Source organism: Symphalangus syndactylus, chromosome 18 (assembly GCF_028878055.3).
Source record: "Symphalangus syndactylus isolate Jambi chromosome 18, NHGRI_mSymSyn1-v2.1_pri, whole genome shotgun sequence".
Lineage (NCBI taxonomy): Eukaryota > Metazoa > Chordata > Mammalia > Primates > Hylobatidae > Symphalangus > Symphalangus syndactylus.
In genome coordinates, this window is record NC_072440.2 from 84,208,500 (window position 1) to 84,224,300 (window position 15,801).

The 15,801-nt window shown below is 36.6% G+C and overlaps 1 protein-coding gene across 8 annotated transcripts in view; it reads right to left on the reverse strand.

The window, feature by feature from the left end:
• The window catches only part of BABAM2 (BRISC and BRCA1 A complex member 2), a 577,548-nt gene that overhangs the window by 347,127 nt on the left and 214,620 nt on the right, over nucleotides 1-15,801 (reverse strand). For all 8 annotated transcript variants that reach the window (XM_055253180.2, XM_063623865.1, XM_055253179.2 and 5 more), the window contains one exon: nucleotides 9,321-9,415. In XM_055253180.2, coding sequence (XP_055109155.1) covers nucleotides 9,321-9,415 — 95 coding nt within the window. The remainder of the gene's footprint in view (nucleotides 1-9,320; nucleotides 9,416-15,801) is intronic.

A 15,801-nucleotide genomic window follows, 5' to 3' on the forward strand; every position in this document is an offset into this window, starting at 1 on the left:
CTGGCTGATGAAACAGACATGGTAGAAATACAGTAGTTTTTAGTTCATTAACACATAAACCAGTTCTCCATCAAAATTTCTAGTAATTTTCTCATATTCTCTTGGGTCATTTACTGATGATGCATCCTTTGATTACAAGCTGCATTCAACTCAAGAGAACCAGAGATGCCATGCTAAATAATGTTTTATTTCTACCTTAGGAATATATATATTGGAAGTTAACATCTAGGTTTTCATAAAAAAGGAAGAAATACAGTTATCTTCATTTTATTAATTTGTTATTGAACATTTTATTAATATCAAACATTTTATTAATTATTATTAATTTTATTAATTCTGTATTCTTACCAAGGTGTAATACATGTACATTGTATTTTATGATCTGCTGAAGTCTTTTGTACTTTTGCTTTGAAAGTAAATTTTAAAATTATATGTTCTCAAAATATAATGGAGACGACTTCCAGGTGGGATGAAGTAGCTCTGTACAGATCAGCACTCTCAATAAGAACAACTAGAAAGCTAAATAAAATATAGAAATCTATTTGAAGGCATTTGCTATCTATGGAAGCAATGAGAACTGGGAGGCTGAGAATCGAGAGGAGAAAACCTCAGGGAGAGGAGCTGATGTCTGCAGCTGCTTTTACCCTGGGGACATTTGCAAATTTAGGGTACAGGAGGGAGGCTGAGAATCCAGGCTATGCACAGTCACAAAACTGCTGCTGAGGCTTAGAGAAACCATTGGAACTTTTGGCAGAGTGTTGAGAGACCTCAAACATACAGCCAGCTCCCCTCAAGACTTTGATGAATTTTGGGGTAGCCCAGGTCAAGAAGCTAAAAATTAAGAAAATGCCTCTGAAAAGCAGAGCAAAGCAATCAGCAGTCTTGTAAGACAACATTTAGAATTTGAGATCCACACTGCTTGTGTGTTTAAATATTTGACAAATGACAGAGAATTCTATTCTGAAGTATGTTGTGGGCCAAGGCACTTAGAATTGTTTAGGAACACTGGCCACTCCAGTCTCCCAAGTAAAACCCTGAAGAGCACTATCCCAGAACAGAAGTGAACCAGAAGTAAACAGACTCTTACCAAAGCCATAAACTAGCTTTGACTCAGCAAAATCCCTGACTGGATTAAAGTGACCATCCAGTCACATCAGCCTATGTCCCTATCAGAGGGGACAGTAAACCTTCTCTCTGGAAGAAGACTGTGTTATCTGGAGCCTCTGTAGTTTCTTAACTAGAATGTCTGACATTCACTGAAAACTACCAGAAACACCAAAAACAGAACCACATGATGGATAACCAAGAAAAAAGCAAACAAAACACACACACAAAAATCGAAGGATATTCCAGATATTAAAATTAGCTCACATGGACTAGAAAACAAATATGATTAACACAAGCCAGAAAGTGGAGAAAGCCATTTAGATATAGATGAAAAGATAAGTTAACCAGATAATTGGAATTTATAGAAAATAATCAAATAGAATTGTAAAACTGAAGAACATAATCTCTAAAATTAAGAACTCATGAGGGGCCAGGCGTGGTGGCTCACACCTGTAATCCCAGCACTTTGGGAGGCCGAGACGGGCAGATCACGAGGTCAGGAGATCGAGACCATCCTGGCTAACATGGTGAAACCCCGTCTCTACTAAAAATATAAAAAAATTAGCCGGGTGTGGTGGCGGGCGCCTGTAGTCCCAGCTACTTGGGAGGCTGAGGCAGGAGAATGGCATGAACCCGGGAGGCAGAGCTTGCAGTGAGCTGAGATCGTGCCACTGCACTCCAGCCTGGGCGACAGAGCAAGACTCCAACTAAGAAAAACAAACAAACAAAAAAGAACTCATGAGGATGGGTTTAATAGTAAAAATAATAAACTGGAAGATAAGTTTGCCATTATCTAGTTGTGTTATTCATTCATTTATTGCCTCTCATCTCCCAAAGCCATTCTGCTTTAACCTGTTTATGAAGTGGGGGCCAGACTCTGTAAACATTTTTCTTCTGCCAGTGAGTGCAGTGTTCAGCTTGTCAACAGAGGGTGATGGAGGAACAGTGCAAGGCACAGCAGAGGGAGGAGCTTCTTACCCTGGTTCTGTGTACTTTCCTCCTTGCTCCCATGGTGCAGCTGCCAGAGCCATGCAGGAGACCTATTAGTGCTCATCCTCCAGCCTGTTTCACTGAAACCAGCCCATTTCCACTTTGCCAGCTCTGGCTTACCAGCACCCAGTAGGCTACCTGCACCAATTCTGGCCCACAGCACCCCCAGTGAAGGTCTTCATCTTCCCGTAGCCTGCAGCCACACCCTCTCCAACAAGGAGGTGGGAATCTCAGCTGTGATGGGGTGTGACGGGGGAAAGGGTCTTCAAAGTTTGTTCCTCTCCCTTAGCTCTAGAATAGCTGCTCCCTACAACTGCTAGTCTTGCATTCTTTAGAGATCTCCTTTACCCCTTTAGGTAAATAATTCTCTATATTAAATTTTCCCTATTCAAATTACTGCAATGGTTTCTGTCTCCTGACTGGACCCTAACTGATAAACTAATAAAGTTGAGAAACCTCAAACTGTCCTATCATCTATACTATATGACCCAGCAAGTCCACCCTTTGATACATATCCATCAGGAATGGATATATGTGCATTAACCAAGACATTTACAAGAATGTTCATAGTAGCAATATTCACAACAGCAAAAAAACTGAAAATAACCTAAGTGTCAATCAATAGTAGAATGGATAAACTGTGGTATGCTCATACAATAGAATACTATCAGCAATGAGCATGAACAACAACCAAAGTAACTACACGGATGACACTCACAAATAAATATTGAGTGAAAGAAGACAAGCACATAGTTTGATTCCATTTGTATGAAGATCAAAAAGAGGCAACAATAATGATGACATCATAAGTCAGCATAGTGTTTACTCTGAGGCAAGGTGGTCATAGTGATGGAACAGGACATGAGTGAGGCTTCTGGATGTTGGAAATATCATTTCTTGATCTAGGTGCTACTTACACAGGTGTGTTTACCTTTTGGAAATTCACCATGCTATACATGTGATTTATACACTCTTCTGTATAAAAGTTATTTGTTAATAATAGTTACCTAAGAGATATATATGATTCATAAAAAAATCAAATAATATGTTTCCACGTCCCTGGTACTTACCACACATACATGGATATGGTAAAGTGCCCCTCTCCATGTTCCCACAGTACTCTGTACGTATACCTCTATCTCCACACTTGTCACCCTGTGCTGTAATTCTGCTTATCTGTCTTGAGCACTATGTCCAGCTTCAGGGCTAAGGACAAGTGCTTTATAGGTCTCAAATGAGGCATCAAATGGAGATTTGAAAAATGAGAGAACATTCTATTTTAAAATATGTTGTAGGCCAAGGCACTTAAAAGTGTCTAGGCATCGAGCACCATCCATCTGGATAGCGTTTTTCAAGTGTGTCACATGCAGTCCATTTCAGCTTAGTGCATTCTTTGTATATATTTTGTGTATACTGGGGATGGGAACTATTTTGCAAGGACACATTCAGAAGATGTCCTTCTGTAGGTAGCACAGTGAAGAGCACAGGAGGAAAAGTGACAAGGTGTTGGTACTCTTACATTCTACGCAAGCAGAACAGTCACTGAAGGACTCATACAACCAGTGACTAATACCTGCAGTAGCATTAGGTTCACTACCCTGAAGATGCTTGTCCCAAACACTAAATTACCCTCAGCTTCCTCAAACCAGGGAGTCAGATAGCAGTGGTTTCCAATCTACTATAATTGCAACATGCTTTTCTCATTTAAATTTATGATCCACCGTTCCTCCTTTATGCAACTTTATTTTAAGTTAAAGTGAATTATCATTATTACCTTGGGGGTAAAGAATTTCATAATATCCTTTGAGGGAGCTGAACATACCACAGGGTGTTGCAAAACAAAGGCTGAAAATCATTGTTTCAGAGGTTCTGTTAACTGATTTTATTTTTATCCCTCCAAATTTCTCTAAAACTAAATTTTTTTTCTACTTTTTAAAATTTTAATCTAAAGTGTATTTTCTAGTCCTGGAAAGCTGCAAGTCCCTTAAGGGATACAGAACCTTAAAGGAAATCTGTTCATCTAACAAACATGCATTGTATACCCCTACATACCAGGCACTCTTCAAATTACCAGGATACAGCAGTGAACAAATTCCACTATCTCCTGAAGCTGCCAATCCAGTGAAAAGACAAGGATGACTCATTATCCCAGTTTGCCTGGGACTGCCCTTTTTTAACTCTGAATGTCCTGCATCCCAGAAAACCCCTCAGTCCAGGGCAAACCAAGGCCAGGTGGTCACCCTGGCAGAGACAGACACCAAACAAGCAACCAAAAATCATCAAATGATGATAAGTGCTTTGAAGAAGATAGACAATGACAAAGATGAAAGTGTACTGAAGAGAGTATTGCTATTTTGCATAGGGATGTCAGGGAAAGCCTCCCTGATATAATGACACTTCAAGAAAGGAGAGAACAAGCCATTCAGGTAAGTGGAGGAAGGGTTACAGGTAGAGTAATAAAAATGGTCAATAGCAAATGAAAAGGCCCTAAGGTGGGAGTGTGTTTAGAATGTCTGAGGAATGGCAAGGATGCCTCTGTGGCTGGAAAGGGCTGAGCAAGGAGCAAAAGAGAAGAAGTTCAAGTTAAAGAAGCAATTGGATGACAGATATAGCATAACCTACCCATCACTTAACTTCTTCTAGATTATTTTAATCCCACAATTCCAACCTACAATAATTTTCCTTTTTTATTATAATGGAGACTGTCTTAATTTATTGAACATCCTCTCTTCTCACATCATATATTGTATGTGAAAAACAGTATTTAACTACTCCACAGCATTGCTTTTGTTTCAATTATTCCAACATTTAATTATATACTACCTGTATTTGCTTTTAGATATCTATATCTTACCTCCCTAAAATTTATTGATGGATTGATTGAGAGACAGGGTACTAGGATTAGAAGGCATGAGCCACTGCACCCAGCCACCTCCGTAAAATTTAGACCTCTTGAGGTCAAGTTCCATATTGAACAGTGTTCAACGCACAGTATGCAAGCATTAAATACTAATGGATATGACTCTTTGTCTTTTGTTTATTTTTATGCTCAGAATAAAGAACTCTTACAACTGAACAATAAAAGACAATCCAATTTTTAAATGGGCAAAGCATCTGAATAGACATTTCTCCAAAGAATATATACAAATAGCCAATAGGCACATGAAAAGATGCTCAGTATCACTAGCCATCAAAAAAGCACAAATCAAAACCACAGTGCGATACCACTTCATTTGTGGTTATGAGATACCACTTCATACCCACTAGGATGGCTACAATAAAAAAGACATAATAGCAAGTGTTGCTGAGAATGTGGAGAAACTGAAACACTCATACACTGCTGGTAAGAATGTAAAATGCCACAGCTACTTTTGAAAACAGTTTGGTATTTCCTCAAAAAGTTAAACATAGAGTTACCATTTGACCCTGCAATTCCATTCCTAGATATATATCCAAGAGAAATAAAAATATCCACACAACAGTAGTTACAATAGCTAAAACACGGCAACAACCTGTAAGTCCATCAACTGATGAATGGATAAATAAAATGCAGTATATGCATACAATGTAATCGTATTTGGCAATAAGAAAATAAAACAGTAATACATGCTTCATTGAAAACAATACGCTAAGTCAAAGACATCAGTAACAAAGGACAACGTATTATATGATTCCATTTATATGTAACGTCCAGAATAGGCAAATCCATACAGACAAAATGCAGATAAGTTGCTACTTCGGGTGGTGGTGGATCAGGGTGGGAATATAGGGAAGTGACTGCTAATAAGTTTAAGGTTTCTTTTTGGGATTATGACAAGGTTCTAAATTTGTGGTGATAGATGCAAGTTGCACAATTCTGTGAACATACTAAAAACCATTGAATTACACACTTTAGGTGAATTGTATGGCATATAAACTGTCTCAATAAAGCTGTTACTTAAAAAAACTTTTGAACTGTCTCCAGAATGGAAAATACTTCACTGGAAATAATGTTAAGCAAAGGCAAACAGACTTCTGTTGGAAACATTACTATAAAAGATGGATTCAATCAGTGGTTCCCAGTAACAGTTCAGAGTAATCATAAAAATAGCCCAGAGAATTTAATAAGTGCTTGGGCTCCCCAAAGGATACAATTCAGTAGGTCCAGTAATCTGTATTTTTAAAAGGCTTTTCAATATATTTTAATGTATATCTAGAATTGGGAACCACTGAACCATTAATATCCTAACTCAATGATTTTATGAGAGTTTACCTTTGCTATCTATGAGATACCTCTCTATCTAGTATTTTCCATTTATCTGAAAATCTCAAGTTCCTTAATGGAACTCACCTCCCTAAATGAAGAGTCTTGAGTTTAGAAAGAGGTGGCCTCATTGGATGGATCACAGCACGTCACATATTCCTATTAACCTTATGTGTGTCCTTTACTTAAGCTACCTCAAATCCTTTTTTTTCCAGAAACGATTTGATTTAAATAAATTGAATAAATAAAAGATTACATATATTACATATATTCTCTAAAACTACATTTCTCAAACTGAGACACACTGAAGAGTCATTTTTTCTCAAATATTTATAATTTAATATATTTTTGTTTTAAAAATACAGGTATGTTACAGAATCAAATATAAAATTTTCATTAATTTTTAAGGTAAAACCCAGAAACTTCAAAGAAATTCCACACTTGCCACAGGAACTACTTTAGACTACACTCCCAGGTTCTAAGGGTATATACTCAGGCCCTTCTGCAAGGCATACTTCAGGAAAAATCCAAGAAATCTAGACATTCTGTTTTCCACTCCATGGGTGATGAAATTTGTATTCCCTCTTCATTCAGAACCATATGTAGACTAGTCAGGTTATTAATGATTGTGCTCTGAGCACTTCAGGAAGGGGAAAAATGTCTGAACTGAATCCAAGAATTAAACCAAAATCTGTTAACAAGTGAGTGAAAAATCTTTCAGAGACAAGCTACACTCAGAGAAATATCTGCTGGGGATCAGGCCTTGTCGTTAACCTGTCTGGTGTTTTAATCAGACAACAATAACCATCAAGTGCAACCTCCAGAACTATTTGGACATCGCCCAGCTAGTGGAGGGTACACTCTGGTTGCTTATCTGGGCTTGCTCAGCCCACTGATCCATGAAGAAGCCCTGGGTAGTCCACCCAAGGCCATAGATGAACTATCACTAAAGAGAAGGTGTTCCCCTAGATTTGCAATCTTTCACTTAGATCTAGTGCTTTGATTTTTTGGCTATTCTTTTTCAGCTATTCTCTCAAAACATTTGTGACAACTTCACTCAGGGACTAAACATCTTAAGAGTGGTGTTATAATATCAGGTCTGACACAGAATTATATAAATCTAGGTCAATTTCCTCAATAATAAAATGGAAGAGTAGAATAAAATGAATCTTAAGATCCTTTCTAGTGTTTAAATTCTACACTTACACAATACTTGCCAAATATTAAAGATATGTGCTATGAATTTTAAATGCAATTTCAAAAAAAAGAAGTTGTAAACATGACTTTTTTATTCTTTCCATTAGGCTGTTTCTTCTTGCATCACCCTAGCTCAAAGCCCTTTCTCCCTCCACTGAATTTTTACATCCATCCTCAGTTCTGGTCTTCGATCTCTCCTTATTCCATTATATTGACCACACTGCTATTAGATGATTCTCCCTTCATCATTTCCTTCAATGGCTCCTAGCCCAGCATTCAATGTGCTCCACAGTCTTCTCCCAATTTACCTTTCTAACCTTGTTGATCCCTTCCTTATATTGACTTACATTTCAGCAAACCTGTCAGTGCCTTCTGAAATACATTAGACAAATCCCAGCTTCTTCCAATGTGCTTATGTCATTCCCCCAATGTGCTTATGTCATTCCCCCACCTGAAATACTCTTTGTCATACCTCCCACTTTTGTTCCATTCTTCAAGAATGAGTACAAGTCTCGCCTCAACTACAAAGCTTTTTCTGACCACCTTCTTTAAATTCCTGAGGCACTTAGCCTGGAATACATCTTTGGCATCCAGCATATGCTACCCTCTTCTGGGAAGATTTAATACAGAAGAAGTCTGTGGTGAAATCTCTGTGTCATTTTTTTTTCCAGGTTTAAGACTCTCAGCTTTAATACGGGGTGAATATGTAACACACAGCATCTAAAGGGGCCATATTGAACTCAGACTTTTTTAATTAAAAAAAATACAGCTCATGTTCAATTATTAGAAACTTCACCATGAATCCACCTTACTCTTGCCAACAATATTTTTACAGCTATGTTCTAATGTTTAAGACAATACTTTAAGTTTGGGTTACTACTTCCTGTTTAATACCTTTAAAGGGTGGAAGCGGGGCAAGAGTTCAAAGTAAGTCATCAAAACTTTTAATTATAAAACCTGAACGAGACAAAAAATTTCCAGAAAACAAAACTAAGAGTATAGTTTTGAACAACAATAAAACCTCTTCTAGTATAGGTATCATACCAAACTCAAATTTGAGAAGAAATAAAAAGAGACATTTTGTCTGGTCAGAACCATTTAAACAAAATCGCATGTGTATTTCTCCATCCACCATGCAAAACACACAACTTTTTTAGTAAGTACATATGCTTACTAAAGCATATGTGCTCCAACAAGTACCACCACCCTTTCCCTAATGGTGAATATTTCTGCTTTAATTCCAGAAACATTTTATTTCAACTACAAAGTTTCTGGTGTTGCTTGATAAAGAACACTTAATCTGGTCTTTACGCTTCTGATAACAATACTGAGATACTGAGATAATGCGGATACAAGTCCAAATTTGCCACTTTCACTTCTATATAAAAACGGCTTCTTGAAGAGCGAAGAAACACTCTCCTAATGAGCCCTGTAATGAAGTGTTAGTAAACATTAGAAAATTGATTGCAGGCATGAAATATTACGTTAAAACAAACAAAATATTTTCAACATGTCTCTTTAAACTGAAGTAAAAATATTTCAACCAATATGCTAGAGACTTTCATTAATTCGAAATACCCTGAAACTAAACAGCAATGAAAAAAACCTCTTATTTAACTACTGTGGCACATAAAGAGTTCCATCTATTTCACAGGACAGAGAAAAGAGGGGTGGGAAAAAAATGCAGATGTGTGATAAATCTATGTGTTAAGCAAATGCTGAAAGCTAATTTTGTTTTCCTTTCACCAAAGAAAGATCATTCAAGCAAGTCTGCCGTACTCACCTGCAAAGCTGAGGGGTCTGGCAGGAATTCAGCATCTTCCCCAAAGATAAAATCGGGAGGCAGTTCTGGGTATTGGGCATTGAAAATGATATCCCCTGAAATAAAAGAAAATGACAGGTCCTTTTTATTTGCTTTCTAAGTATGAATATTCTGAAGACTGTATCAGAAAAACTTCTAAAAGAAATTTACTCAAATCAAAACCACAGTGAGATACCATCTCACACCAGTTAGAATGGCGATCATTAAAAAGTCAGGAAACAACAGGTGCTGGAGAGGATGTGAAGAAATAGGAACACTTTTACACTGTTGGTGGGACTGTAAACTAGTTCAACCATTGTGGAAGTCAGTGTGGTGATTCCTCAGGGATCTAGAACTAGAAATACCATTTGACCCAGCCATCCCATTACTGGGTATATACCCAAAGGACTATAAATCATGCTGCTATAAAGACTCATGCACACGCATGTTTATTGCGGCACTATTCACAATAGCAAAGAGTTGGAACCAACCCAAATGTCCAACAACGATAGACTGGATTAAGAAAATGTGGCACATATACACCATGGAATACTATGCAGCCATAAAAAATGATGAGTTCATGTCCTTTGTAGGGACATGGATGAAACTGGAAAACATCATACTCAGTAAACTATCGCAAGGACAAAAAACCAAACACCGCATGTTCTCACTCATAGGTGGGAATTGAACAGTGAGAACTCATGGACACACGAAGGGGAACATCACACTCCGGGGACTGTTGTGGGGTGGGGGGAGGGGGGAGGGACAGCATCAGGAGATATACCTAATGCTAAGTGACGAGTTAATGGGTGCAGCAAAACAACAAGGCACATGGATACATATGTAACAAACCTGCACATTGTGCACATGTACCCTAAAACCTAAAGTATAATAATAAAATTAAAAAAAAGGAATTTACATTAGTTTAAGAAAAACATTTGAAAAGCACTTTCCAGATGATTAATTCTTCAAATAAACTGATATCCTTTTTTTTTTTTTGAGACAAGATCTCACTTTGTCATCCAGACTGGAGTGCAATGGTGTCATCTTGACTCACTGCAGCCTCGACCTCTCAGGCTCAAGCAATTCTCCCATCTCAGCCCCCCAAGGAGCTGAGACTACAGGAACATGCCACCATGCCCAGCTAATTTTTGTATTTTTATTAGAGATGGGATTTCGCCATGTTGTGCAGGCTGGTCTCAAACTCCTGAGCTCAAGCGATCAACCCACCTCAGCCACCCAAAGTGCTGGGATTATAGGTGTGAGCCACTATGCCAGGCCTGCTATCCTTTTTTAATTTAACATCCACAACAAGCAATCAAAAAAGCTTTATCACCAAGTACACTATGAATGTAAATATCCAAGGAGAAAAGTAGAAGCAGCCACATCCAAAATATGTGCTGATTATTTTTACAGGAAACATTACTGTCCAATCACTGCCTGCTAATTAATCAGTAAGCCTTTATGAAGACTGATTCTGTATAGACACAGTCCTTGCCTTGTAGAAATTAAACATACATACCTTTGGTATAATGGAAAGAACATCTGGCTTATAGTTCACAAAAACTTAGATTTATATCCACAAGGTCTCCTCATTATTTATTAGCTCAGTTGATCTTGAGCAAGTTTTAACTTCTTTAGACCTCAGTTTCTTCATCAGTAAGAGGTAGATATAATAGTACTAATGTCACAGATTTATTGTGATGATAAAAAGAGATGGCATGCCTAGCAGTGTCCAGCATATAGTAAGTTCTCAACATGTGATAATGGAAGTATTACTGTTGTTTTGAAACATAAGACAAATTTACAAAGTCTCATTAGCAAATTTACATTGCACGTTCTTCTACCTATTTCTTTTCTGAATCCTTCTGTAGCTCCCTTTTTTTCCTCTGCTCATCCCAAGAATCAGCTCTTGTCATTATGCTAATACTAACAAGTAGATTAGTTTATTGACAATCTAACACACATATTGAGTTGTAATGTATAAAAATATGTATACTTATGTACATGTACACCACCTCTGTACAAATACATACATACAGCTTTATCAATCCAATCATTTTTACTGCTCAAACGGTATCTATAAAATTGTATCCAAATGTAAACATTTAAACTTCAGTCCTCATTTGAGCCCTTAAATATCTATGTACTAGGCATTTCAATGTCAAACTCAGCAAGTCTAAAACATGAAGATGACTCTCCTTTTCTCACTCCTCTCGTTCCCTGATTCCATGCTAAAACTTCAGTGTCATCTTCAACCTTTCATACGCCCTGTATACTCTTAGAAAACAAGTCATCTCAATTTCTCCTCCAAAATGTCACTCATATGGATTTTTCCTACTGTTAACAGCCCCTTCCAGGCCCAGATCGCCTAGTCCATACATTCACTCATCCACCGAATAAATATTTGAATTTTGCCATAGGCCCTATGATAGGCATTAAAGATCAAACAAACAAAAAAACCCTGCTATTAAAAGCTGACAGACTAAAGAAACTCAATAATTATCATACCTATTAAAATGGTCTCCTAATACTAGCTGCCCTCCAGTCCATAATACATATTATCACCAAGTAAATATTCTTAATGTGATATTTTGTCCCGAAACTTCCTAACTCAAGAAACTTAAATGAATCTCTAATATCAAATGGAGTAAAAGCAAACTTTTCAAACTGATATCCACCCTTCTCTTTATCTACAAGCCTGTCTTTTCTTCCAGTCAATATGATCTGCTCGATGCCCTCCAAATACTATGACACCAAATACTATAATATCTCTCTCCTTGCTCAGTTCTTACCATCCTTTATGAGCCCACTAAATTGTCTCTTGTATGAAGCCTACCCTAGTAAATCCAGAACACACAGATCATTGTTACTTCTGAAATTAAAATCCTGACTAGTTACGCCAATCACTTGAGTATTTAGTTGTAAGTAGACTTATATTGTTTTATTGCCCTATTAACTTTAAAAAATCGTAATAAACACAAGCTACCTGTGAGATATTGTGACACGCTGTGTCAATACAAATATATTTATTCTCAAGGAGCTCATGTTTAGTGAGGGATATAAGACATAGAACCAGAACCACAAATACACAGCGGTACAAGGTGAGTACATATAATTGATCTTCCTAATTAAATTGTAAGCATCCAGAGAACAGACATGTTTTTATACTTATTTAATGTTTCTGACAGGGCAGAGTACAGCACAAATAGAATATATTCAATAAACACTCAATAAATTAAAGAAATTCTATTCTCCAAACTGAATGTCTAAGTGCTGAAAAAAATCTTCAATGAAGAATAAGGCATAGCAACAAACATATGAAAAAATGTTCAACATCACTCATTATCAGAGAAATGCAAATCAAAACCACAATACGATTACCACCTTACTCATGCAAGAATGGCCATAATAAAAAAAATATTAATAATAGATGTTGGCGGGGATGTGGTGAAAGGGGACACTTTTACACTGCTGGTGGGAATGTAACTCATACAACCACTATGGAAAACAGTGTGGAGATTCCTTAAAGAACTAAAAGTAGAAATACCATTTGATCCACAATCCCACCACTGGGTATCTACCTGGAGGAAAAGGAGTCATTATATAAAAAAGATACTTGCACACGCATGTTTATAGCAGCGCAATTCACAATTGCAAAACTATGGAACTAGCCCAAATGCCCATCAGTCAACAAGTGGATAAAGAAATTGTAGTTACAACACACACACACACACACACACACACACACACACACACACACATCACGGAATACTACTCAGCCATAAAAAGAAACAAAATAATGACATTTGCAGCAACCTGGATGGAATTGGAGACCATTATTCTAAGTGAACTAACTCAGGAATGGAAAACCAAACATTGTATGTTCTCACACATAAGTGGGAGCTAAGCTCTGAAGACGCCAAGGCATAAGAATGACATAATGGACTTTGGGGACTCGAGGGAAAGGGTGGGTGGAGGTGAGGGATAAAAGACTACATATTGAGTACAGTCTACACTGCTCTGGTGATGGATGCACCTAAATCCTAGAAATCACTGCTAAAGAACTTATTCATGTAACCAAACACCACCTGTTCCCCAAAAACCTACTGGAATAAAAAATATAAATAAAATAAAATGTGAGAAATGCAGCACACAAAAAAGACTAAAAATAAAATATATTTTTATTTAAAAAAAGAAGAAGAAGGCATAGCAAAGTCACTCCTGGAGCTTTCTGCAGGGAAGAAATTTAAACAAGAAAATGTGTCCTTCAGAAGACAGGTATAAAATTAAATTATCAAAAGTAGTACAACCACCACCTCTCACCCTACCCACTATCATCATCTCAGATGATCAACTGTATTTATGATAAGTTATAAAATTCAAACGTGCTAACTATAAGGCATTAACTCAAGCCTTGGCTAAAAAGCACAAGTAGAGATAATATGAATGTCCTGATTATTCATTCTTTCAAATATACACAGCAAGCATATTCTTTAGGAAGGAACATACTTTAGAGATGTGTTTTTAAAAGTCCTATAGTTGGCTTACTTTAGTTACGTTAGGAAAAAAATCAAAAAGTTAACAGAGCAAAGATATCAAAGTTTTGAAAAATACCAATCTAGGATCATTGTCCCTTGACATTCTAAAAATAAATAACATGCCAAATTCCAATAAAAGAAATTTTATCACTTTTGCTACTATAGAAGAATGGCTGCATTTTCAAGTTCACAAAGGAACACTGTTAGTAATAAACATCTCCAAACTGGTAAACATTGAAAAAATCTACTTAAAGGAATATCCATTCTGGTTGATTCTATTCAACATTATACTGGAGGCTCTAGCAAGAACAATTTGGCAAAAAAAAAAAAAAGATACAAAATGTATCTACATTGGAAAAAAGCAAAACTATCTCTATCCACAGATGACATAAATCTTGCATGTAAAAAATCCCAATGAATCCACACAAACAATGAGAACTAATAAACAGCTTCAGCAAGGTTGCAAGATACAAGATAAATGTACAAAAATCGACCGCATTTATGTACAACAGTAATTAACGATCCAAAAACAATTTTTTCAATTCCATTTACAATGAGATCAAAAAGAACAAAATACTTAGGAATAAACTTAACAAAAGAAGTACAAGAAATGTACACTAACAACTATACAACATTGTTGGAAGAAATTAAAGAAGGCCTAAATAAATGGAAAGACATCTCAAGTTTGTCAACTAGAAGACTTACTATTGTTAAAAAGGCAACACAACCCAAGTTGATCTGTAGATCCCATGCAATCCCTACCAAAGCCCTAGCTGGACTCTTTGCAGAAATTGACAAGCCAATCCTAAAAGTCATATGAAAATGCAAGGGATCCAAATAGCCAAAGAAATATTTAAAAATAATTTGCAGGCCTTCTTAATTATAAAAGTTATTACAAATCTACAGCAATGAAGACAGTGTGGTGCTGGAATATGGATAGGAATACAGATCAATGGAATAGAATTCAGAGTCCATAAATAAACCTTCAAATTTATCGCCAACTGATTTTTGACAAGGGTGCCAAGACAATTCAATGGGGCAAAAAAGTTCATCATCTCACACTCATTAGAAGAGCTACTATCAAACAAAAAAATAACAAGGGTGGGTGAGGACACAAAGAAATTGGAACCCCTTGGAAGTGCTGATGGGAATGTAAAATGGTACAGCCACTATAGAAAACACAGTGGTGATTCCTCACCAAAAAATTAAAAATTAGCATATGATCCAGAAATCTACTTCTGGGAATATACCCTAAGTAACTAAAAGCAGATTATCAGAGATATTTGCACACATCTGTTCACGGCAACATGATTCACAACAGCCAAAGAGTAGAAGCAACCCAATTGTCCACAAACAGATGAATGGATAAACCAAATGTGACGTGTGTGTGTGTGTGTGTGTGTGTGTGTGTATACATATAATGAAATATTATTCAGCCTTAAAAGGAGAAAAAATTTAAAACATGCTAAAACATGAATGAATATTGACGACATCAAGTAAAATAGTCACAAAAAAGACAAATACTATAATGACTCCACTTACACGAAACACCTGAAGTAGTGTGTTTCATATAAGTACACTACTGAAGTGTACACTTAAAAAATGGTTAATATGGTAAATTTTGTTAAGTATATTTTATCCTAATTAAATGGGTTTTTTAAGCATCTTTTCAACAAATGGTGATGGGACAACTGGAAAGCCACAGGCAAAAGAATGAAGTTAGGCCCCTACCTCATATCATGCAAAAATTAACTCGAAATGAATCAAAGACCTAAGTGTAACAGCAAAAAACTACAAGATTCTTCAGGGAAACATAAGAATAAATCTTTATAACTTTGGGCTAGGCAATGCGTTCTCAGACATGAAACCAAAATCAAGCAACAACAACAAAAATAGATAAATTAAACTTCATCAAAATTGAA